This window comes from Brienomyrus brachyistius, chromosome 9 (genome assembly GCF_023856365.1).
Source record: "Brienomyrus brachyistius isolate T26 chromosome 9, BBRACH_0.4, whole genome shotgun sequence".
Taxonomy (NCBI): Eukaryota; Metazoa; Chordata; class Actinopteri; order Osteoglossiformes; family Mormyridae; genus Brienomyrus; species Brienomyrus brachyistius.
The window spans coordinates 17170521-17195297 of NC_064541.1; the positions used below are offsets into that span (position 1 = coordinate 17170521).

Sequence of the window (24777 nt, forward strand, 5' to 3'; positions counted from 1 at the left end):
CCCCGGCCACTTCGTCCAGCTCCTCTGGGGGAATCCCGAGCCGTTCCCAGGCCAGCCGAGAGACATAGTCTCTGCAGCGTGTCCTGGGTCTTCCCCAGGGTCTCCTCCCAATGGGACATGCCCAGAACACCTCACCAGTGAGGCGTCTAGGCGGCCAAAATGAAAACAATATCAGGTACTGTGTGACCCAAAAAGACAATAATGAAATGTCATTGCAGTCTATGTAATTACTTTTAAATCATTTTCAAAGCTTGGTTACGTTCCCCTCATATCATATCTTTCCATTTTCCTTCCACACCCTCCCTCGTGTCCTGTGTTTGACTTTCTGACCCTGTGCTGTAGTCTATGTGATACACAGGACTACACCGTACCCACTGAAAATAGTCCATGATTTGCATGTCCTCTTAAAATGTGCCATGATATGCCGTTTGCCCACTAAGGCAGTTCAGGATTTCTGTATCACTTCGAGATCTGCAAGATATCAAGGATGCATATGTTTTGCGACAGAAATTTCACAAGCTAGTTTTTTGTGGGGCGATGGCGAATATGAAAGAAAAAAAGGTGATTTCATATCGGCCAATCAGACAGCCCTCCCCCATCCCCCAGCTCACTCACCCTGAGCACCAACAAGTACATTTCAGAATTATGAATTTGTGGGGTGTTGCGTTGCTGTGTACATGTGCGTGGAGGGAGGGGTGGGAGGAATCCTCACACTATACCCACTTGTAGGCCTGGTCTGACCTGTGGCATTTTAGTACGTTGTGCACTATTAGATACATTCCATTCAATGATGCAAGCAGCAATATGTAAAATATTAGTCATTTACAGAAATCAAATGGATTACGATTAATTAATAGTCAGGGGTGTATCTAGAAATTGTGAGTCCCCTGATGAAATGTCACGCACTCCCCAATTATAAGGATTAAAAGGTCTTAGTCAAGTGCTGCCCCCCGAATCTGCTAGGGTATCCATGCTCCTCCGATGCCCCTGCCCCCCTCCCCCGAATCTGCTAGGGTATCCATGCTCCTCCGATTGTCCCCCCCACCCCCACCCCCCTGAATATGCCTGGATATCCATGCCCCTCAGTTGCCTATAGTAATAACATTATCATGCTGACATTGACAGAACCTTTATGTCTAAGTGGAAAACATGGAAATAACATTCCGTTAATGTTACAGCACGAATATTCTCTGCTAACTTTGAGAAGATCTTCGCATAACAGTGGCTGAAGTTCTGGGGAGGATCCCTGTTAGCTGGGTATTCTGAAGGAAATTTCCATCAGTAATAAGTTTCATCTGTGTTTCATAAGACAGAAATTCGCTTGCAAGTTATTTTTATATCTATATTTACTCACAAAGCTCTTGCTTGCTTCTCCTTGTATCTACAAGGCAAAAAAGTGTTAGTTCTGGGTCTTGGGGGTGAGACAGAGTGCAGCAAAAATGCTTCGGTTGAAAGGCATAAGAAAGAGCTTGAACCCATGATAACACCTAGAAGAGCCAAAGGCATATATATTATAATATAATGCATATACCTTATAATGCAAATTAAATGTAATCGCAATATACAGTCGACCCTAATGCATCATAAGTCTGCATCACGATCATGCTGCTCTATGTTGTATTTCTCAGTAGGGGGGTGTCAGATAACTACATGCTCAGTGCAGTGTTAGGACAGCTCCACCATAACACCTTTTATAGCATAAACCCACAAGCTTTGTGACCTTCAGCATGCACGCATTTCTAAAAACAGAACGTGGGTCGGCCTTTACTCTTCACAATTCTTCTGCACTACTGTACTTTTTATCTTGCACCTTCTTCCCCAATTCTCATTCTGCTCTGTTTAGTCTCTTAGGCACTGAATGCTTGGAGCAACTTGTTGTGCTATACTTATAAGCAATACTATTTCATTTCATTAAGGCCTTTGTATACCTTTTTGTACACACATATATGACTCTTCCCTATCTCCTCTGCAGAATGACGAATTTCAGCTAAGTTTGCCTATTGTTTTATTCGACATGATCAAAGAATTGGCACAACAGTATGGACTTTTGATACACGCTGGATGTTTCCACAGGAGTAGAATCAGAAAACGGGACTATAATATTTGCATTTACCAGATGTCGTGCCCTGCACATCCACCTGACCCTCCTGTCTCCTCCCTAGTAAACCACACCTGTTACTCGTATGTCTTACCTCTCGCTCCTACCCTCATGTTAATCACTCCCAGCTGCCTCTCCTTAGCTACCTCCTTAGTCTTGTACATACATGCTTCACAGTCCTGTGTTCCCTAGTCCAGTCATTGATGTCAAACCCTCTTGTTGCCTGTACCCTTGAATGTTTATGAACCCCTTGAGCAATTAAGATTTTTTTTATTCTTTTACCATAATTTTCTTATTTAATCAAAGGCACCAGTTTCAACATTGCAAGGCTCTACATTACAGGATGTAAAGTTCACTGCCAAGAGAAAGCACTCGCAAGCACATGTAACTTCAGATCTCAAGACACAGAACAATAACAAATAAGAAAGTCACATACCACTATATAACACAAAAACAGCAAAATGGCAATAGAATGATGAAATCATGTACTGTGGGAACCAAAAACACAACAATGGCATAACACTGCAATTTCTGGAATATATTTTTAGATTATTTTGAAAACGGTTTTGCATGTGGTAACTAACATGATGGTCACATATATGTATAGTTTTGGGTGTAAAATGATCACAATGAGAACCAACAAGAGTAAAGCAACCAAAAATGGGCCAGATGATGACAATCGTACAAAACCATTTGCATATATGTACTAAAACATTTGGAAATTTGTGTGAAGCAATGAGAAATGATACTCTGTGCAGAAGTGACATTGTGGTGTGGTGAGTACACTTGTTTTGCAAATTGTTATGTAATAATCCTCGGGGAGGCATGGATGAACAATACCTCACACTGAGTGTATCGGCAGGTGTGGTCAATCTTCCTAATGAGCCGGCGAGCTCCCAAGGGTGTGTGACACAAATGTTTGAAAAATCATTTGAAAAATGCTCCAAAGCAGTTGACAAAACTGTGTTGTCTCTCTTAGACAAATATGGCGACAAAGTAAAACATTTTGACAAACACACTTCCTCCATTGTGACTCGTTCCCACAGAACGAGGAAGTTCTCTTGTACACTGAGCAGATAAAGGAACTCCTTCAGGCTGAAATGAATCAAACAACCTATCAAGTGAGAAACACAACCAAACAGAAGATAGATAGATAGATAGATAGATAGATAGATAGTTTGACTGATTGATTGATTGATTGATTGATTGATTTCTAGCAGCAATCTCCAGTCCAGTCAGTCTCTGAGCATATCTGCTCATATGAGAGTCAGTCAGCCATACCTGAGACATGTCTGACGAGGTCTGTTATTCCAATGTGGTTTTCACCACACCCTACAATTCCGCGGCTCCAGGTGAGTCCAATATCGTCTCTCCAACATACTTCATACGTGGCACTTTATATTTATATCATAATTCAACTGGGTCCACATTCATGTCTGAAAATGTTCTAAGCTTCTTTTATTATTAAATATAAGTAAAGACATGATTCCATCTTTTTAAATGGAGCACAACAAAATTATTTGTTACTTTCGACAAAAGAAAATAATGCTATATAATGTAAATGCAATAAAATGTTGAATTTTAACATTTAAATTACAGAATTTTACAAAAATGCAGACAGTTCAACATCCTCTCAGAATCAGTAGATGTAAATGGCTTTACTTTGCCATTTACTGTAACATACCTTTAATTATCATACATTGATATTGTGAAATAATCTATTTCAGCTTTTTCAGAAATGTTTACTATTTTGTAATTGTATGACTTATTTAATTAGATTTTTCACTAAACAGTCACCATATTACTACAATATTCGTATTTGTAACGCATGTCAAACATTTGTCTGCACTGTGGGCAAATAACTGATTTTTGAAGGGTTTTGCAGGACTTCACTGTCTATGCATTCTCAGTATTACTGTATAAAAATACTTTAATATTGCTTCTAAATTTTAGTCAAAAAGAACGAAGAAGCCGTGTATGCAGAAGTGAAGAAAGCAGAACTAGCTCCAGTGAAGACACATCCTGAGCCAGACGGTAAGTTATGAGCTTTGCCAGGGGCAGATTGGCAACAAACAGCAGCCCAGGAATTTGCCACTGACTGAGGGGGTGGAATTTGCCCACCCATGTCCCTATGGCTGAAGAAATGTTGCTAAAATACCCTTCTATTGGAGAGAATGTGATGCAGTGCCCTATAAGGTGCCCTTACAGTGGTCTAAGCGCCCCCTATGGGTACACTTCCAATGGAAGGGGCCTGATTATTTTTATCTGGTGTGCCACATTAGAGCTGCACCTAAGCTCTGCAGAATGGTTAGGGTTAGGGTGTCCTTTACTCTGCAACTCAACATATTGGCGACAAGGATGGTAACTCTGAACCTAAATTAGCTCGCACCTTTTCTACAAAACGTCAGGGAACCTCCGATACCACACAAGGCATGGGTCTGTATGTCTGAGAAGTATCTACTGGCCATGTCACACTTGGATTTGCCTGATGCAGGAAAGCGCCCGTTGCTTATCCACTGCTTGGGTGCAGAGGGTCAAAGATTCTTTTTAATACACTCACAACTACCCATGATAACTACGACACGGCATTGGACGCCATCCAGAGCTTTTTTACACCGAAAGTGAATGTTGTAGCCGAACGCTATCGTTTCAGATAATGTGGTCAGTGAGATTTCGTGGTTCGAGGGAACAATGTACGTGCTTTATATTTTCATGTGTGTGATCGTTGCAGTGACTTGCCTAGTTAACTGCTTATGGAGCCTATATTTGTTACTTTTTTCAATTTAATGACTTTTGCAGTGATAGGTTTAAGGTTTTGTATTTATCCTGTAATGCACTGTGTGTAAGGTTACTACTCTGCATACGTGTAGCTCCGTTTGCCTGTAATGACTGACACCCTGCAGCCCCTGGGAGAAAAGCCTAGAGCCGCCTATGTGTACGATGCATCAAAAGATATTTTATGTCTATTTTCAGTACAAACGCTGTACAGTATTTCATTGTCCTGCTTTATTGCAGATTCCAGGACAACTGGTCAGGAAACTTGGTCCCCTGCTCAGGCTCCAGAGAAACCTGAGCACAGATATCAGCCCCAGCAGTGCGCTGTAGTATTTCTAAGCCTCACCTGTGCTTTTTTACTGGCTGGCATCATCGCTCTCTCTGTCTGCTGTAAGTACTATCAGATTCTGCTCTGTGTTAATGGACTGATTCCTGCATTTCTGAATTCCTTTGTGTCACATCGAAGCCCATGTTAACTCTCTCATCCCAAAACATGGTGTGGAAGGTCTATTCAGCATGACTGTGTCTGTCTGCAGATTCTCTTACTGCAGGGCAACTCAGAAAGGAAAATGGTGCCAATCAGCAGCTACAAAAGCTTGAAAGTAACCTCACTGCTCAGAAGGAGTCACTGGAGAGTGAGAACACACAGCTGCGAAAGGATCGGACTTTGCTGGATGAGATTTTACAGTTCCGTAACTTTCCTGTGGAAAAATATTGTTCAAAAGGTGACTCCTGGCCTTCCAAGTTCTGCTCTATTTCATATGGTGTTTTCCCCCATATATTGGGAAGGTCTTAACTTCTGTTTGATTCACACCTCTGGTGACACTCATGCACACACATTACTTTTGCCCAAAGCAAGTGAGGACCAGACAGTGCTGCTGGAGTAACTGGGGTCAGGGGCCTCACTGAGGTGCACAATGGTGAAACCACTGATGGCTGCATGATTTGAACTAGCGACCTTCTGATCACAAGCACGAGTCCTAACCTGCACCCACACACCTCCCATGCAGTAACCTTCACAAACATGGGATTAAGTGAAATGGAACCACTAAATTACCCATAGTGCATTAGTGTACGCCTGTGATAAGCTGGCAGCCTGTTCAGGCTGTTCCCTGTTACATATAAGCTATATGCTGGATATCGGTCATGGAGGACAGATGAATGGACAACCTGAGAGCTAGTATGTATTATTACTCCTGGTTTCTCCTGTACAGAGACAAGATGCTCACACTGCCCAAGTGGCTGGACGTTCAACAATTCAAAGTGTTACTTCGTGCATCTTGGTCAAACGTGGAAAACGTGGAAAACGTGGAACGACAGTCGTCTTGAATGCATCAAAATGGGGGCTGATCTGCTAACGATACAAAACAAGGAGGAACAGGTATGACAGTCCAGTGACCTAAATCATGTTTCTGTGACAGTACTCTTAAATGTAATAACTTATTTACTGTTGTATAGCTACCCACAAAGATGCATTTATGAAAACTACTGTCAATAAACACAGAATATGCTTTTCATCTAATGCACCTCTGAACGGTCACATTATTGCTACCCATGCAGTTTGATTTAATAGGGAAACAGTTACTAAATCGCGTGGGCATGATAAACCTCACTGTCTCCATTTAGATGTTCATCATGAACCTTGCACCCATATACGAAGACAAATGGCACGGTTACTGGATCGGACTGACTGGAAAGGCAAAGGATTGGGTCTGGATCAACGGTTCTTCACTGACCACAGGGTGAGAGCTGGTACCACGGCAGCGTGAGAGATTGCCCCAATTCAGTTCACCAGTAGCTTCTAAATCTTGCCTTTGATATCTAACATGATTGAGCAGAGTTCTCTAAACTCAAGAACAAATTCTTCTCACATATCAAATGTTCCTGAGAATCTCAAATTGTAAACACCAAGTATTAAAAGTATTTATTAAGTTTTTGTATTGAATTTAAATTTCTAACTATTCCTCCTGTTCCAGGTTCTGGGCAGATAATAGAAGCCAGACTGAAACTCACGTTTTAACAAACACAGGCCATAAAAACAAAATCCTGAACAGCTGGAGATCAACAGAACCTATCATGCGTAACCGGTGGATCTGTGAGAACAGGGCCCTGCTGTTCTGAGGTCCGTTAGTGGCACCTGCTCTCCGCTGGTCTGCTGGACGGAGGCCCCTGATGCTGCTGGGACCAGATACCTGTGTAACAGTTCTGCCTTCAGACAAATGTCTGTGACAGATGTGAAAAAGCCGTGTGTGTAAACAGTTTTGTGTGTAATTTGTGCACACACACATTTTTAGACAGAATAGTATTTATCCATTTCCTCCTGTGCTTAGAAATGTGCGTATATTTATGGACACACCTGACCAATGTGTATGCATGAAGCCCTAGTGGCAGAGAAGCGTAACTGAAGCAAACCAATCCACACATAGGATACGATGGATTACTGCAGTAAATGACGACATTACTTGCTGCTGCCAATTAAAGACAAACATACAAGTATCTTACAGATTCCTGACAGCCCATCCTCATCCATGACTGATGTAGCTGTATGTCAGTGTCATCATCTAGAACGAATCCCGTTAGAGATGGTTCACCTCTGATGGCAGCTATTTGACCATCCAGATGTGACACTGATGTGATGCTTGAACACAGATGTGGGCTCCGATCATTTACAAAAAAAATGTAATGGCCATTTTCAGAGGAAGCACTTCTTCCTCAGCTCTGCCACCATCCTCATTACAGGTGATGCAGCTTTACCTGCATCCGTCACCTGTCCCATGCTAGGTCCTTCTCTTTCTGTGACAGGCCACTGCCAAAGCTGCCAAACATTAGGGCTCAGATCATTTTTCAGGTCAAACCACTTCTTCCTCATACATTTTCCGCCGATTAATTCGAATTCCACAGAGGTCTGACAAGGTCTCGGGCCTGCTTGGTCTTCAGCAGAGGAATTTCACAAAACAGGACCATATTCATGCTGTCAGATGATTTAATTTTCAGCTGCTTTAAAATAAAGTTACGCTTCACATAAATTCTATAAACTGTATTTTAATAAAGGACAGTGTAACTATTTTTGATTTTAAAATTGTTATGGACATAAGCTATGTTGCCACCAGTGAGACTGATCACTGCAAAGTCTAACCAGTTAAAAAATTTGACATTGTTCAATACCAATACTCCTCAATCTTTCCTTGCGCCAGATATTTGATGTACATCAATGTTCTGCACTGCTAACCACTGCAATTTGACTTTAAAAAAGCATAGAAATGATCACATGATTTCACAACAGATTTTCTTTAGATATCCATAACTGTGAGGGTACAAAATGACCTTAATCTGCATCTCCTGATGCTTCCTTCCCTGTCAGTGTCCCACTTCTTTTGCTTTCTTCTTTTTTTTTGATCTTCTTACTGCTGCAGTTTCATCCTCAGCCCCCTCCTCCCCCCTGCTTCTGCCCTTTTTCCTGGCACTCTGCTGGTCTGGTATCTCCTCATCTTGCATTTGCTCAGTGACATCACTAGTAATATTCTTTTTCTTCTTCTTAGTCTGACAAATTGAGTCCTCATCAGGCACTGCTGCTTCAGCAAACTGTTCTTCATCCAGTCCACCTAAACACTGCTCCACCTTCTCCTCCTGACCTGCACCATCATCTTCTAAGACCCCTATGAAGGCATCTTCGTCTTTATAGTCTTTACTTGCATAGAGCGTTACTCCATTCTTAGAGCTGCCGGTGCCTTCATTACAAACTGTCATTTTCTCCTTACCTGAGCATTTCTTCTTTGCTGGATGGACATGCCCTCTCTCATCGCTTGGTTCCCCAAGAGCTGGAGAATCGCACATTTCCTTTGAGTGTTTTTTCCTCCTCTTCTTTTTATTGACCACTGTGTTGTTTACACTCTCTGCCACTGCTTCCTCAAGGCTCTCCTTTGAACGTTTTTTCTTTTTCTTAGTCTTTTCTAGTTTTCCTTCCATCTCCTCCCCCTCTTCCTGGTCCTCTTCCTTATCCCAGCCTGGGACAGCAGAGCAGGATGCCATTTTGCCAGGAGAGTCTGCTGGTTTGCGGTTTTTTCCATACTTTTCCAGAAACTCCTTCTCCTGTTGTTCGAGTCGGGCAAGCTTGGCACTCATTCTAAGACCATGTCTTGCTCCTCTGTTTAAGAAAAAAGCCACAAGAATCAGACACCTGCTGCTAAACAGACCAGGTAGACAGAGTTCCAGAAACAAGTAGACTTGCAACCCCGGTTCACAATCGATCTCCCAGCCAAAGGCTGCCAGCTTACTTGTGAGCAGTACGACCCCCACAGGCTTTTATAAGGTCTTCATCCGATAACCTGTTCACAGAAACAGCATGAATTTTGTGGCTGTAATTCAGATACTTCTTACATACCTGATGTATGAACGAAGTGCTTTGAAAGCCTACAGAACTTACCTGCAGGTGGTGGAGAGGTCCAGCCTCTGGTCCTCGTCCGAGCTGCTGCTGTCTTCCGAACTAGACGCCTTCTTCTCAGCATGTTCCTGTCCTGACATAAGCGTAGCAGACTGCAGGGAGATAATGACAGCAGTCAGCTTCCCAAACACCTTTGAAGAAGCAGCTGGTCTGTGGAAATGTTCATAAATTTAAAGAGGGTGTTTTTCTCCCTTGCCAGTGCATCCTCTTGTCTATAGGGTTGTCATTTCATGTACCACAGCGGACAACCTATAGGGGTTGATGTGCTTTCAGAGGAAATTTCATGCGTTTAATCAAAGAGAAAGGAGTACATCTAGAAGTTTTATCAGCTATTATAAACTGATATGTGCAGAATATGACCCTGTCCTGTTCCTCTGCCTTCCTGTTCTTGGTGGTTTTAAGAAAATCTGGCCTGCATTATAGAATTAGCATTGTCAGCTACACACACAATGACAATCTGGCACCAGCTAACCAGGCATGAGCCTCCCCTTTGTCCACATGCACATCAGCCCAACTGATTCCTGGGTTTGATACCTTAACAAAGTGACCATAAAGCTTGGCCTTGGACAGTGCTGCTTTGCATGGCTTCTTGTTGGAGACCAGGCCCTCAGCCCCCTCCTTCTCTGCCACCTTCTTTACCCTGACACCATCCTGTTGTAGGCCAAGAGAGGTGCTGCGTGAATCTCAGCTGTCATGTAGCATCAGCAGCAGAGTATGTACATCCGTTATGTATACAACATGCACTTCAGACTGGTAAGACCAACCTCAGCAGATTCCACCGCCAGACTGGTAGAGGCCTTATTGAAAACATGGTCCCACCAGTGGAACGTAAACTGTTCCCCTTCCTTATGGCCCATCTGCAGAAGATAACTAATGGTTAACTAGTTACCACCGTGAAGGAAGCATTGGGGTATTCAAGCAATTTCTTTGGCAAATTCTGAGTTAATATGATATCGTTATGCAGGTATGCTAGACAACGTTAGAGAAGTCAAAGACATCAACAAAATGCTCACTGTATGTGGCCAAAACAAGGTTCTTAAAAATACGTTAATAAAGTCTGTTTACCAATGGGGATCCCAAGGCCCTCAAGTTTCATCAAAAGTAGAATGAGATTACATTAGGGGCAAAAAGTGTGTTAACGTTCAGTGCATCAGAATTGAGATCCCTGCCTACTGCATTCATCAGATCTTGCCAACTTCCATCTTTTCTGCACTCCATCTGTGCGCACATCTATGTAATAATGTGCAATTTATTTTGGAATTTACCGGGAAACAACAAATGCTATGATTGGCTGGTATAGGTGGTTATGGTATAGATGGTCAGTATAATTCGAGACAGTTATGAGCTCGGTGTAAAACTCCACTCCGTATGCCTGCGCATCATCAAATAATTCTATACATTGGGATATCATGGAAGGCATTATCCCTTACTTCACACTGAGAGAAATAAGGTGTGGCATATAAACTGTATTATATGCGTGCAACTTGCGTTCCCTGGGAACCCATGTAAAAATGCAAATAAAAAGACTTACCCCTCCTTTATCACACTTAATTTTGACCTTAATAGCCTCCGTAATTCCGTTCTCTTCTTTGCCAAGTCCTTTTCCTACAAACGGTAGAGCATAAAGTTACGCAAGTAGTAACAATATTTAAATGATGCAATTTTGCCTAAGCTATTTTTATGAATTCGGTTAACACGTCACCTCGCTCCCAGCCATGACGAAGTAGTTGTTGCTCTGCGAACTTGAGACCTGGAGTCTTTTCCGCCACTTTATTCGCCATACTTCACCTCTAAAGTAGAATGAAAAAGAAGATTTAAAACATATAACTGCTTCACGCGAAACCTTCGTTAATACTAATTTGAGAGTACAACAGCAGGTTAATGTCTTACGATAATGAGAAAAAAGAGCATTCACCTTGCAAACAGAAATATTCTTACAGAATGGTCTGCGTTAATACGATATACGTAAAAGGAAGAAAATATCAACCGAAGTTCAGATGTATCACGTTTCGAACATGCAAGCAGACATGATACTAAAAGACCACACCCATTGCTCTGACATCATCAACTTGTATCCAATCAAAACTCGTATTCTTGGTGTTTTTTTGTTTCTTCTGGATATGTAACCCAAATTACCAAGTCCTCCACTGCCACCTACCGGACTGGAGGCTACAGCAAAAGATGTCTGTATCACTATTCCTTTTATATGATGACGACATTGCAGGAAAGTTTACCAAGAAAAATTATGATGAACGAACATGGGATTAGTACGTAGGCCTAAGTAATGCCTAGTTTCTGGTTAAGATATGCGTTATTTGTGCCCCCTCAAAGCGTTACCAAATATTTTACCAAGAACACGCTGGTTCAAGTAATTGTGAAACCAGCAAGAATACTTCTGGTTAGAAGTATTTAGTCATTAAATTAACATAATTCATTAATAAATTGGCAAATAACTTTCTTGTTCCTAACCACTTCTCTTTGACAGATACAATAACCAGAATTAATTAATCCAATGAAAAACACAATGTTAATTTTGCTCTAAATCACCAGCTACCTTAATTAACCTGCGTCAGTAGACCTACTACAGAATAAGTACCCACAGAACACCAGACGTCCACGGGACATTGTTTTATGGGCTAAATTTATTTAGACCAGGGTGTGGGATATATCTTGTCTACGATCTTAGCGCCATTGATTGTATTCCGAAACAGGACTCAGCAAAGGTACGTGAATTAAATGTATTTCTTTGTCAATGCAGTTGCCGAATATGATGGCCACCTAAAGCATGTTCCTGCGCCTTCTGGCGGTGGAGGTTACGTACCGCAATTAAAGCGCATCATTTTAAAACAATTTTTTAAGTTAGTTTTTTTTCCTTTCGGTAACATGACCCTGAGATGTCCAGTCAATAAATGTCGTATCGGGACTCTTCTGTCAGTTTGTGTTTTATTATTTTTGTGAGTTTTATATTATTAATATGATATAATGAATATAATAGACGTATATACACACAGTATTCATATATCACAATAATAATTAATTAATGGTTAACTAAGCATCCTAGACCTGTGTTTTTGTAGACGTCTTTTCAACGACCCGAAAAAGATGGGTTTTTTTATCTTTTACTTTTCAACCAAATTTCAACGTTTTCAAGACGCCTAGCTGACAGTGTCTTTTCAACAACTTTTTGTTGGGTGGGTAGAATATTCGCAACGAGAAAAGTCTCACAGACACCGCGTAAGTCACGATCGCCGGTTCTGGCAGGAAAGACGGGCAGCACTTCTTATCAGCAACTGCCTGCTGTTTTTTCAGGAAACCATTAATCCAAATGCACCCCCTTCACGCCCCTACATTTAGAAGAGATACTATTGTCAGCCGAAACTATTTGCTACCATGGCACATACTCAAATGCCCCATTCATAATGAATCCATTAGAAACCTGAAACAAAAAACTGGATTCGTGAAAGGCGGCAAGTATACAAGCTTGCATTTTTAGTATTTCATCATCAAGGAGATATTTCTTCATGTAGCTTTTCATATTTTGGTGCACACGTGAAGCACACAAACATTCAACACATGAATTATCTATCTATCTATCTATCTATCTATCTATCTATCTATCTATCTATCTATCTATCTATCTATCTATCTATCTATCTATCTATCTATCTATCTATCTATCTATCTGCCACATTGAAATTGGGTATTTGGGGAAAGTTCAGCCAATCAGCACGGGACAGCATGACACTTGACACTCGCTGTTCGCATAGGGATGGCGATAAGCGCTCTGCATACCCCCCAGTACTCTGCTTTACAAAGACACCCTTGAATATTGCCTTTTTCGCGGAGGTCGCACCCAATGAATCAGATGGTCTTTCGCTCAGGCACTCGGAGCGCCTCTCCAGCTTGCGGGGCACACCTCGACATGTCAGCCTGACGCCGCAAATCACTCTGTTTTTGGCAAATTTGGATGTTTTCCTACTCCATAGAAACACATTTCTGCGTTTTTCATTTTAGAATCGACGGTTTAGCTCAGCGCACGAGAAAGACATCTTCCACTCCAGCTGTTTCTCAGAATTATATTAAAACTACGGCACCGTCAGGATCCCAATAACAAGCTCAGCGGAACGACAGCAAATGCAAGGTAAGAGATTATTATCCTTTCCAGTTGTATTTCTCCCTAGATGTTGCAATACTGTGTTTTCTTAACGTTTGATGTTAAAGCAAAAAACATAAATACACACCTACGCCGGTCACAATAATCTCTTCAGAGTTGAAGTGGGTGTATAATCGTCATATTTTAATTTTCCGAAATTGTAGGGACATCCTCCTAACCTAGGCTAACTTTTGAAAAGTTTTAAATGATTATAAATAAGGTTTAAGCTGTTATAACAGCATCGCCAAAAGCCTCCTTTTTATGAAATATATAGGTTATTTTCATCTATAAGTAAGTGGGTTGTCAAGCAAGTGATAATGTAAAAAACAAGTAGTTCGGACTTACAGTATGAGATACACTTCATATGCAATGTGGGAAACATATTCCTGACGCATTTAATTTCACGTTTTGTTTTTAGTGCACTAGACGACAATATGTCAAAGGCTTGCAAGCTATGATTTTTCATTTCAAATATGACTCACTGGTCAAGTCCTTTGAATTATCGGAAACCCTGTTGGAAAATCTGAAGAATTCAAATTGGGATTCATCGGATCTTTGCTCAGAATTCAATTACAAGCCAACAGCATATTCTGCAAACCTGAAAATGATCTTTTTAGTGTGAATGCTCAAAGTTATGCATATAGGATGTGGAGCGGAGGTGCCATTGGACAGGCTCTTTTAGGTTTCAGAAATCAGAAAATACTAAACGTACTAAATCACTACTAAATCATTTACTTTTGCTTCGGTAATCTTACAAGTGAAAACTGAATTTGACCCTGAACTTCCCATTTGGTCTCCTCTCGTAAACACATTGAGATGAAGCACACACAGATTATTCCTGACGTCAGCTTTCAACTGAAAAGACACGTCTAACACAATCTAGTAATTCCATTCATAATGATCAATAGTGGCCAGTTTGATGCCTAAATATTAATATGCATGTTATGTAATGTTAATAATATTTAGAATAATGCTAAGATAAAAATCTTGGGAGATTTCTCTAAAGTGGAGTTGCTGAGGCAATTAACTGAACCAGATAATTATCTTATTTATATGTGTATTGAGCAGGGAAATCTGCAGACTGTGTTGGATTCTGGCCCCCAGCACTGGAATTGGGGAGCCCTGGCACACACTGTAATGGGAGAAACACTGATAACAATATGCTTCTGAAAAACAACTAATAAAAAGCCATGTGGTACAGTGGGGATGCTCTTACCTCATATCTCCAGTGTTGGGGGTTTGAATCCCATCCCCCACCCCTGCTGTGTGTTAGGGATTTACCTGCTGGTCCCATGTGCTGCTGGTTTTGTCTGGGATCTGTCATTTTCTCCCACAGTGCAAAGACCTGCAGTTAGGTTAACAGGTATTTCCATATTGGCCAGAGAGAGTGTGTTTACCCCGTCATGGATCCAGCTTTGGCCCTGTGCTGCCTCCCACATATTGCATGCACATTTAGAGGATGGATAGATAACTGCTTATCATACAAAGCTTTTAAAAAGGCTTTTAGGCTTTACATATTTCTAAAGGATGGAATTTCCATGCACGTGACAGGTACAAGATCCTAAATAAGACATCAGAAGTGCCACAGGCCCTGCAGCATTCAGGGGCGAAGCCAAATTAATCAGAAAGAGCCCTGAAAGATTTAGTCAGACGTTTTAACAATCGTGCTCTCAGTTTGTGAACTTCTGGAGAGATTAGATGTTCGAGCAAAGCCCTGGATGTCTTAAGATACTAGGAACTCCCCTGGAAAACGTTATCTTTGGTGGGTATGAATCACATGATCTGCCTACCCTACGTCTGTGATGGCAGCAAAATGAATTTAATAGAGGAACCATATTTCATGAAATGTGTGGAGCCTGTAGCAAAGATTGTGAGCCTATATCAGTTACAATTAGACAGGCATTTCCCAGGGAAGTTCACTATACTCATCATTCATAATCTACAGCTTAGTTAGTACTTCTTAGTGGTGTTGGTGGTCTGGTGCTTAGAGCACTTACCTCTGTACCAAGAGGTTGTGGGTTCAAGTCCCTGAGCAAGATCTTTAAGCAGAGCTTGCTCTAGGTGGACTGTCCCCAAATTTTTGAAAAATTGAAGTTGCTCTGGATAAGAGCGTCTGCTAAATGCTGTAAATGTAGTACAAGAGCTTTTATTACTGAGAACTGGAGGATTGCGATCTGGAGAATGGACTTTAGGCTACACATCCGTTTCTGTTTTGTTGCCATGGTTACACATCGACTGATCTTATTGGCTGTGCCTGAGATTATGCTGAAACTTCATCAATATTATTATAATACACAGATTCACAAACAAACCAAGTCGGTGCATTAAGAACAATGACGACATAATAAAAGCAGCCAAGCATTATTTGAAACAAAAATCGCAAAACTTATATAACCTATTGGAGTGGATTTGTGCTGCGTATATAACTAAGTAGTGGTGAGAAACTCGGGTTTCCCGTCACTCCTGGTCTTGTGAGACTCAGCATCTGGGAGAGTCACCTTGTTTAAATGAGCATGATTTGCAGAGAAATAGTGGGCAAATATGACGCGTTGTATTGTCACTATTCTCATAGCAGCTTACGGCTGTGCAGTCCTGCAAAAAGGGTCAAACTGAGGTAGCAGGGCTCACGCATTTACTCCAAATTAAAAAAAAAATTGTTCATTAGAATCAAGTGACTGATACTAGAGAACACAGCCAAGCATTTTATGTCATATGGGTTTTCATTTTCTAGGTTTTGATTGTCAATAGAAATGCTTAATAATGTAAAATGATAACAATAACATTAATATGTAATAATACATACTTCTTCTATCTTCATTGAATGAATTTTTTCTTCAGTGCTTATGTTTGTTTATACAATATTCGATAGAATTCACGTTGGAGTCTAGATATGCTAAGTGCACATTCAGGGTTCTGCCTTTTCTGGAGGAATGAATCACAAGAAAGTCATTTGATTTATTTTTCTGTTTCAGGAAAAGTATCTAGCTGAGCTCGAAAGCATCGGTTTGTCTTGATTGCTTTTTGTTCAGAATATGAAGTTTTGGCAGGATTTTAAGTAAAACACTTCATTACTTTAGTGTAGCTGCACTGGGGTTTATACTTCAGCTGATGCAGAAGTTGCCTTGATCTCAGAATTCTAGACTTGAAACTCCACAAGAACCTGCAAAAATACAAGTTTTACAACCTCCGCCAGACGTATTCCTGTTATCCTGGAGTTAATCAATAAGAGCTGTTCTTAACAGAATAAACCCACATTACTTTTTCCAAAATATCCCTAATCCTTTTCAGAGTATCTCCATGTGGGAAATTCTGGATTGAGTGTTAGTGTGGCTAAAGCCAATCCGCTGTGTGTTTTCTCCTCGGGGAGGTTAATGGCCAAATGGAAAAGGATGTGAGATTCCTCAAGATGTTTCATATCTGCCGCCTGTAGCTCATTCCGGCTCACTCTCGCGGTTTGTGCAGTGTGGATGCATAATGCTTTACGTTTAGTCAGTGTTAATGTTCTGTTTTGTGAACGTGAGGTTCTTTCCTTTGCCTGCATTACTGTACCTTAGCTGTAAAGAGTCTGGAGTACAAAGTACGGTAAACTATTTGATTGTACCACAATTTTTCGACTTAAAAATATTTTCAAGCTTACAAGTAAATTAAAAAAAAAGTTTTTTTTCTCTGTCAGCAGAATATATCCTGTTATTTTATTGTCAGTCATGGACAAAAGTTATCTCTGATTGTAATAATAGTATGTCTTGAATAATCAGTAGATAACATTTAAACAGTGTCCTTTATGATGTTTTGGAGAGGATGTTTGTCTTTTCTGACTTGTGCCTCTTCCTCTTACCCATGAATTGTACCCTAACAGGATAAGCATTTTTGGCTCCTAGGAGACTTTTAGTACTTTTCTAAATCACAGTAAGGATTGCACTTTCTGGCAAACTGTTTCGGTCGATATAAAGCGTCAATGGAAGATTTATTTTCCATTCTAGATCCGCATGGTAACAATCACAATGCTACCTGTATATTAACTCGGCTCTTGATCAGGATGAGCCAGTATCACAGCATTTGCCTTCCCTATATAACTCTCCATGGCACTGCACTCACTGCAGCTCACTGTACGAAACGTGGTGCAGCAGACGTGGCTGTTGGCTCTCTGCGCCTTAAAGGACATTCGCAAGTTCATCCACAGGCTACAACATGTGGCCCAAGTTAAAGCGGTAAAAAAAAACACAAAACACAACACTTCTTTTATATCCAGATGTTCGGATAATACACATCTGACCCCAGCTTCATTTTAGCAAATGGGGAGGGGCCGGACACATTCATAATGAACAGGTTCCTCCCCCCTCCCTTCCAGAGAGGAAAAGCTCCACCAGAAGTTATAGTAGGAAATCGGTGTGTTCCAGAATGAAGAATTCACTGGCAGGAACTGGAGCCTCGTGTCGGCTCAGTGCTCAAATAGAAAGTAATATCCTTGTCTATCCTAAAGCAGTCAACTCAGTACCCAGTGCAGAATTAACCATAAATATTAATAGACAAATATATTTCTGTTCCAGAAACAAGTACCTGTGATTTTGTGGCAACAAACTTTCTATTTTTGCTGTCAGTTAAACTATTGAGTAAAACAAAAAAAAATGGGGGCTGAATATCAAGGGATCAAAACTAAAGCCATTTTGGGGAAATTTGGCCTTTTTCAGAGGTTAAGGATGACATGACAAGGTAATGGATGGCTAACATACACTATATTGCCAAAAGTATTGGGACACCTGCCTTTACGCACACATGAACTTTACTGACATCCCATTCTTAATACACAGGCTTTAATATGGAGTTGGCCCACCCTTTGCAGCTATAACAGCTTCTGGGAAGGCTGTCCACAAGGTTCAGGAGTGTGTTTATGGGAGTTTCTGACCATTCTTCCAGGAGAGCATTTGTGAGGTCAGGCATTGATGTTGGATGAGAAGGCCTGGCTCGCAGTCTCCGGTCTAATTCATCCCAGAGGTGTTCTGTCGGGTTGAGGTCAGGGCCCTGTGCAGGCCAGTCTAGTTTCTCGCTCATCCATGTCCCTATGGATCTTGCTTTGTGAACCGTCCCATAATGCCATTCAGCTTGTCTTTAAAATTCCGTCGAACCTCGGCACCATGTGCCGCTGTTCCGGCCCCAGTATTTCGAATCGCTCGGCGACCGTAATGACGTATCGCTCTGTTGTCTCTCAACCGTGGGTGAGCTAAAGAAGTCAGCGATGCCAAACCCTGATCGTCGCTACGCTCTTCCCACGTCGGAGGGGGAGGGGCAGTACGAAAGCAGAGCGGCGGCTGTCTGCTCACACGTGTGGAGCCGCGGCTTCGATGGGTGTTTTGACTGCGATTCGGAGATGGAAAAACAATGAGGGTCGGAGGATAACCGCTGCACACTCTCGGGACTTATAAGTTAGTCCAGATATAAATAAAAGCCAAAAACAACACAGTAATATGGTTGTAGAATCGATGTATTATAACAGCATTCCAGTGAACTTGTATATTCCATAATATCATCATATAATATCATACTTGATTAATTAAATATTGATTATTATTAATGTTATTGATGCAGTGGAAGATTTGCAGTGCATTTATATTTATTGGGATAATACTCTTCAGAGGAGAATGAGGACCTCAGGTCAGCTTGCAGCCGTTACGCTCCAGCCCCAATGACTGTTCCACACAGCTGGATTAAAAAAAATAGTCCAACACAGGAAAATTACAATCACAGAGTTCAGGGGAAGCTGCTTTGCATTTGCAGAGTAATTCTACATCCTCTTCAGCTGGGTTTCTGTTGGCTTTTTACGGTTCCACGTGTCTCTCTGTGTGCGATTATCTAAATCACTTTAATACACATATCATAAGTGAATCCAATATATATTTATATACGCGCACTTCTATCAAAGGTGGTTTTCATAATGCCTGCATGACTCCGACATCTGGTTTAAAGACTGTAGTTGGCAGCCCTGTCCAGTGCAGGGTCTGTGTGCCTTCGTAAGTTTGAAAGGGAGAGCATGTTTACTCTCCGTTTCTCAGGGAGCAGCTTAAGGAACATGCCAGCAGTTATTGACACCGTCTGCCACTGAGTTTTCAGGAGGTTATGAAAAAGTATCTGAATTTCAAAGATTTACTTACTCATTTATGTACTTCTAGGTTGGTGTGTTATGTTAGTTCTGTTAGTCTAATAACAGTTCATGCGTGCCTGGAAACTAACCTATGTGCAGTTTATTCCAGGAATAACCTCACCAGTCCAGTCGTACTAAGAAAATCCTGCCTGTGCGCTGAACTTGTGCGGAAAGCATCTTGAAAAAGAGCAGAAATGGATTTTCACTGAACTTCTCTGTCGGAGTGATGTCACTTTGTTCCTGTTTAAAAGGCTGAGTTGAGTGGCCAATGGGGGCCAAACGACCATTAAACAGAGTTTGCTAAAAAGCCAAAATCAGCAAAGTTTGGAGCCCCTTCCAGGCAGTGGGGTGGGGGGGGGGGGGGGCGGTGGTCGTGCCGTCACTGTGATTTCACTCGGTGCAGCAGTGCAGTGGAGCCACATCCAGCTCGCTAACATGCCAGTTAGCTTTGTTTTTCCATTTCCACAGCCTGGGAAATGGACTGTCCTGTGACTCTTAGCCCCGGATAATCTGGCTGCTTGTAGTCCAGGCTTTTTACTTTGGGCCATCAGCTGTTCCAGTTCCAGTGCCCATCCAGTGCTGTAAATTTGCAGAGAGGAGACAGACCTCCCTGGAGTTCTGTCCAGACCTGCCTGTGAGCTGTAAATGAGATGTGGAGGTAAAGAAGCACAGGTAATTGTCACATGTAGCCACAAACACACGGGAATACATTTTCTGGGGAATACAAGGAAGAAGCCCTACTAGCAAGCCAGTGATTTCACAGTGAACCACGAAGAAAGAAAGATGGACAGACAGACAGACAGAAAGATAGAAAAATAATAGACAACAATAAACAGTAATAATTCAAAGAAAGTCATAGAAAGTGCTAATAATTCCATAATAACAGCTCAGAAATAAATAGTATTGCACAGTGTGAATGGACGTCCTGTGAATGTGTGTAAATGGTTCCGGTCCATTCAGACACTTGGTCATTCCTCCCTGCCACAGAACTGCAGGCATACCAGCACCTCCGCTGTGAAACATTGCATTATACAGTTTCTTAACTACTGCCCGCTGCGCTGAATAATTACTGTTTTATGCTGGGAGGAGGTCAGTGGCTTTAAGCAGAAATTCAATGCATGGCTGAATTCCTGCTTTCCAGTAACACTATGTATTTGTCAGCCTGGATACCAGCATTCAAGAGAAAGTGACTGACTGTGATTTCGGACTGGGAGTGCATTACATTAGGGAACAGTGTCTCATCCTCTAAAACTGCAAGACTTGTGCCCGAGACTCCCCCTCTGTGCTCCTAAGTTTGCGTACGGCTGATTGTTTACATAAAGAATTATCTGTGTCGTTTTAGCGCAGAGTAACAAAATGTTTTTGGGTCTTTTTCCAGACAGATTTTCTGGTTTTGGTAGGAAGTTGCAAACTGAGGAACCCGATGAACAAGATGTTTTCCATGAGTTGGTGCTAATCAAGGTCTGATGATAAGACCTTATCCAACAGGACAAGAGGTGCAGGATTACCTGCAGCTACTAAATATTGTAACTAAGCAACAGCCTAAACACTTTAATAAGCTGCAAATAGACTTGCTGTGCAGAAACCTTTCGAGGGGTAGGTACTCATCTAGTAAAATTTGTCGTCCGGGGGGGGGGGTCCCCTTTGGTGAAATTAGAAATGGGACAGTGAAGACTTAAAAGGGGAGTCTTTCATTCAAAAGAGGGCAGGTGTTCAGGCACCCCCAATCCCCCCCCTATTATGGTTGCCATATTTTACAACTTTCCCCCCTAACCATAGTGAAACAGCGTATTATTTTCATTCCTAGAAAACAATGGCAAAACATGTTCAGAGGTTGAATGGCTTGGTGTTAATAATGAATAATGCTGCCAGTCAAATTGCAAGTGTTAAAGTAAAATATTATCAACTGGCATTGCAATCACTGCAGGAAAGCAAACGTTTAAATTTTGCACCAGGAACCCTGCCAAACTGGGTTTCGTCTGCTTACTAACTTTTCAAGGAGCACTTATCAAAACCTCCGAAAACGTTACGAGAAGTCAAGCTGAAGGTTCCTACTGCACGGGAAGCTAGATGCTGGGTTACTTTTCCCTTAATTTTGTATATTTTTATCTGCTAATTTTTATGACCTTGAAAGTCCCCAGCCTGCATGCATGTATATATGAGTTGGTGCCTGTATTTGCCTTTGGCTAACGCATAAATAACACATTTTTGTACCACATTTATTTTTCCTCTGCTTCATGTCCCTGCCTTCCAAGAAGTGACTAATATTTTCTACCTCAATTAGGAGTTCAATGCTGTGAGAGCCAGAAGGAAGGCAGAAAGAGCCCCTTCCATCAACATCATGCAGCCTCTGCTTTTTCGCAGTTTAGGAACAGAGGAAAAACTTTTTCTAGACCTAAGTTCTCCAGGTTTTCCAAGCAGGAGACTCACTTGCTGCATACTATAATGTTAAGGTGGGGAACTTGCACACATGGGAACTTATGACCAATAAGATGGGCCACTAAGCTCTCAGTATCACCAGTTTTCTGAGGAGCAAACATCCTGAGCTATTCCTTTTTTACATAAAGACATTTTCAGACTGACACAGAATGTTTCTAATTGAACGCCATCGCCATTAGTACACTACATGGACAAAAGTATTAAGACACACCTCTTACTGAATTTAGGTGTTTCATTCAATTTCATTCAGAGCCATTGCTATACGTGTATGAAATCAAGTACTTAGCCATGCAGTCAGGTTTACAAACATTTGTGAAAGAATGGGTCCTTCTACTCAGTGAATTCAAGCATCCTGAAACAACAGAAACTCAGCCACAAAGTGGGAGGCCATGTAAAGTAACAGAGCGGGGTCCCCGAGTGCAGAGGTGCACAGTGCGTAAACGTCACCAATGCTCTGTTGACTTAATAACTGCAGAGTTCTAAGCTTCTTCTGGCATTAACCCCAGCAGAAAAATGTGCACCAAGAGCTTCATGGAATGGGCTTCCATGGCCAAGCAGCTGCAAGCAAGCCTCACATCACCAATCGCAGTGGCAGGCGTTAGATACAGTGATCTATAGCACACCCCTACTGTGCTCTGGAGCAGTGGAAACGTGTTCTGTGCAGTGACGAATCACGCTTCTCTGTCTGATGGATAAGTCTGGGTTTGGCGGATGCCAGGAGAACGTTACCTTCCTTACTGCATTGTGTCAACTGTAAAGTTTGGTGGAAGAGGGATAATGATATGGGGTCGTTTTTCAGGAGTTGGTCCTCTTAGTTCCAGTGATGGAAACTCTTAATGTTTCACCATACCAAGACATTTTGGACAATTCAATACTTCCAACTTTGTGGAACCAGTTTGGGGACGGCCTGATTGTCTCACAGTGCACGAATAACGTCCATACAGACATGCTTGGGTAACGTTGCTGTAGAAGAACTTGACTGGCCCTGACCTTAACTCCATCTAACACCTTTGGGATGAGCTAGAACAGAGTTGAAAGCCAGACCATCACGTCCAACATCAGTGCCTGACCTCACAAATACTCTTCTGGAAGATTGGGCAAAAATTCCCACAGACACACAACGAAATCCTCTGCAGAGCCTCCCCAGAAGACTGGCAGCTCTTATAGCTGCAAAGGGGGGGGGCAACTCCATATTGCTGCCTATGGATTTAGAATGGGACGTCATCAAAGTTCCTGTTGGTGTGATGGCCAAGTGTCCCAGTACGTTTGTCCATATAATGTATATATAAATGTGCCATGCAATCAAAATCCAGATAACAATGAAAGAGATCAAGTTTAGTATGTGAATTAACGGAATCTACACAAATGTAAGTTCTTTCCATCTACTTCATTCATCTTCTCACCGTCTATCCAATGCAGAGTCATGGGGGGCCGATCCCAGGATGCACGGGGCACAAGGCAGGGGAGCAGGACACGGAGATGCCATAAACACTGTACAGATGCCAGTTCACCTAACCACATGTGTTTAGACTGCTAGGGAATACTAGCATAGTCAGAAGGATTCCACACAACATAGGTGGAATGTACCAACTCCACACACACAGCGTGTTTGTGGCTTGATTGAGACCCCCATTTCTGGAAATGTCAGGCTACCCAGCCACCATATGCATGTGTATATATGTAACATGATATATATAATAGGCTTAATTAAGCCTTTCGTTCATCCAACTAGGGGTATGGAAAGCTCATGAAGTCCACACTAACCATAAATGTTTCTCTTTGTAGTGTGCTGTTCCTTTGTAATATTTATGGCCTATTTCATATGTTAGAAATACATCAGCATTTTTAAAAATTATACATTGAAATATAAAATGTATTTTTTTCACATTTTCTGGGCACTAATGTTAATTTAAAAGTAATACTCTGCCTCCTTGTCATTTACAATAGGGCTAATCCAATAAGCCGGTGTGCTTCTTTGCATCTATGAGAAACGCCTTATTGCGACATGTGGGACTAATTTGGATCACCAGAGAGATGCGTATGCGAAAGTGGTTTTCGGGACATGAAAACAAATGCGGGCTTCTCTGGATGAAAGGTCTGGCGGGCTTCTCTGCCAGCGTCCCGCTCCGCCATTGTTCAACAGAGCCACATTAAAGGCGGGATTCAGCAGGAGGCGTCTGCTTGGCTCTCTGCGAGCCGCTCCAGCCCTTATGTGCCTCGCCGGTGATGGTGGCTCGCCGTAGACACCGTGCAGTCCTACACAAAAGTCTTAGGCTGCCAAAGAAAATGGTTAAATCTGTGTTTGTGGGTAATAAGTGTATATTATTAGAGAAAAAGAACACAATTTAACATTACAACATGTGCAAATTAACAGCAAGACAAAAAAACTAACGAGAACTTCCTCCGATCTCCAAAAAGTTATTGATATTGATATTGTTTAGCCAAACAAGCTGGGGGTAGTGGTTGAGTCAAAAAATGCACAGGTATTTTTGCTGCAAGGACTTGGGCGATTTTCAGAGAGGTTTTCAAATGACACATTCTGACAGTTCGGTGGGAGCAAAAACATGGACCGACTGCGGGCCCTTGAGGACCGGATTGGGAAACACTGGTCTACATCAATGGTCTCCACCCGTTTTTTCTATAAGTTGTGGGGTGGGGCGGCGATGGTTAAATTCACTCAGTTTCTAAGTGTTCTTGCTGCCTCATGGTACTTTCAGCAATTCCTGAACAATTTA

At 41.8% G+C, this 24777-nt stretch overlaps 3 protein-coding genes across 11 annotated transcripts in view; 2 read left to right on the forward strand and 1 right to left on the reverse strand.

Moving 5' to 3' along the window:
* The window catches only part of LOC125748478 (C-type lectin domain family 9 member A-like), a 28647-nt gene extending 20710 nt beyond the window's left edge, over nt 1–7937 (forward strand). Inside the window, exons 1-7 of one of the 3 annotated variants that reach the window (XM_049024668.1) lie at nt 2873–3450; nt 4052–4132; nt 5114–5263; nt 5410–5598; nt 6088–6254; nt 6500–6615; nt 6850–7937. In XM_049024668.1, coding sequence (XP_048880625.1) covers nt 3387–3450; nt 4052–4132; nt 5114–5263; nt 5410–5598; nt 6088–6254; nt 6500–6615; nt 6850–6994 — 912 coding nt within the window. In that variant the 5' untranslated portion in view covers nt 2873–3386 and the 3' untranslated portion in view covers nt 6995–7937. Of the gene's footprint in view, nt 1–2872; nt 3451–4051; nt 4133–5113; nt 5264–5409; nt 5599–6087; nt 6255–6499; nt 6616–6849 lie in introns of those variants that run through there. The other 2 variants (XM_049024670.1, XM_049024669.1) reach the window with 2 other exon arrangements.
* The window catches only part of gpatch4 (G patch domain containing 4), a 74573-nt gene extending 63190 nt beyond the window's left edge, over nt 1–11383 (reverse strand). For 3 of the 6 annotated variants that reach the window (XM_049024666.1, XM_049024667.1, XM_049024665.1), the window contains exons 1-8: nt 11230–11383; nt 11017–11104; nt 10846–10919; nt 10079–10171; nt 9849–9965; nt 9297–9406; nt 9148–9198; nt 8632–9017 (exon numbers count right to left, since the gene is read on the reverse strand). In XM_049024666.1, the coding sequence (XP_048880623.1) occupies nt 8632–9017; nt 9148–9198; nt 9297–9406; nt 9849–9965; nt 10079–10171; nt 10846–10919; nt 11017–11095 (910 nt within the window). In that variant the 5' untranslated portion in view covers nt 11096–11104; nt 11230–11383. Of the gene's footprint in view, nt 1–8475; nt 9018–9147; nt 9199–9296; nt 9407–9848; nt 9966–10078; nt 10172–10845; nt 10920–11016; nt 11105–11229 lie in introns of all 6 variants that reach the window. The other 3 variants (XM_049024664.1, XM_049024662.1, XM_049024663.1) reach the window with 2 other exon arrangements.
* Nucleotides 11384–11870: 487 nt separating this feature from the next.
* LOC125748522 (platelet endothelial aggregation receptor 1-like) overlaps nt 11871–24777 on the forward strand; it is a 32958-nt gene continuing 20051 nt past the window's right edge. The window contains exons 1-2 of one of the 2 annotated variants that reach the window (XM_049024768.1): nt 11871–12037; nt 13329–13455. The gene's annotated coding sequence lies outside the window, so the exon portion shown is untranslated. Of the gene's footprint in view, nt 12038–13120; nt 13239–13328; nt 13456–24777 lie in introns of those variants that run through there. The other variant, XM_049024767.1, reaches the window with a different exon arrangement.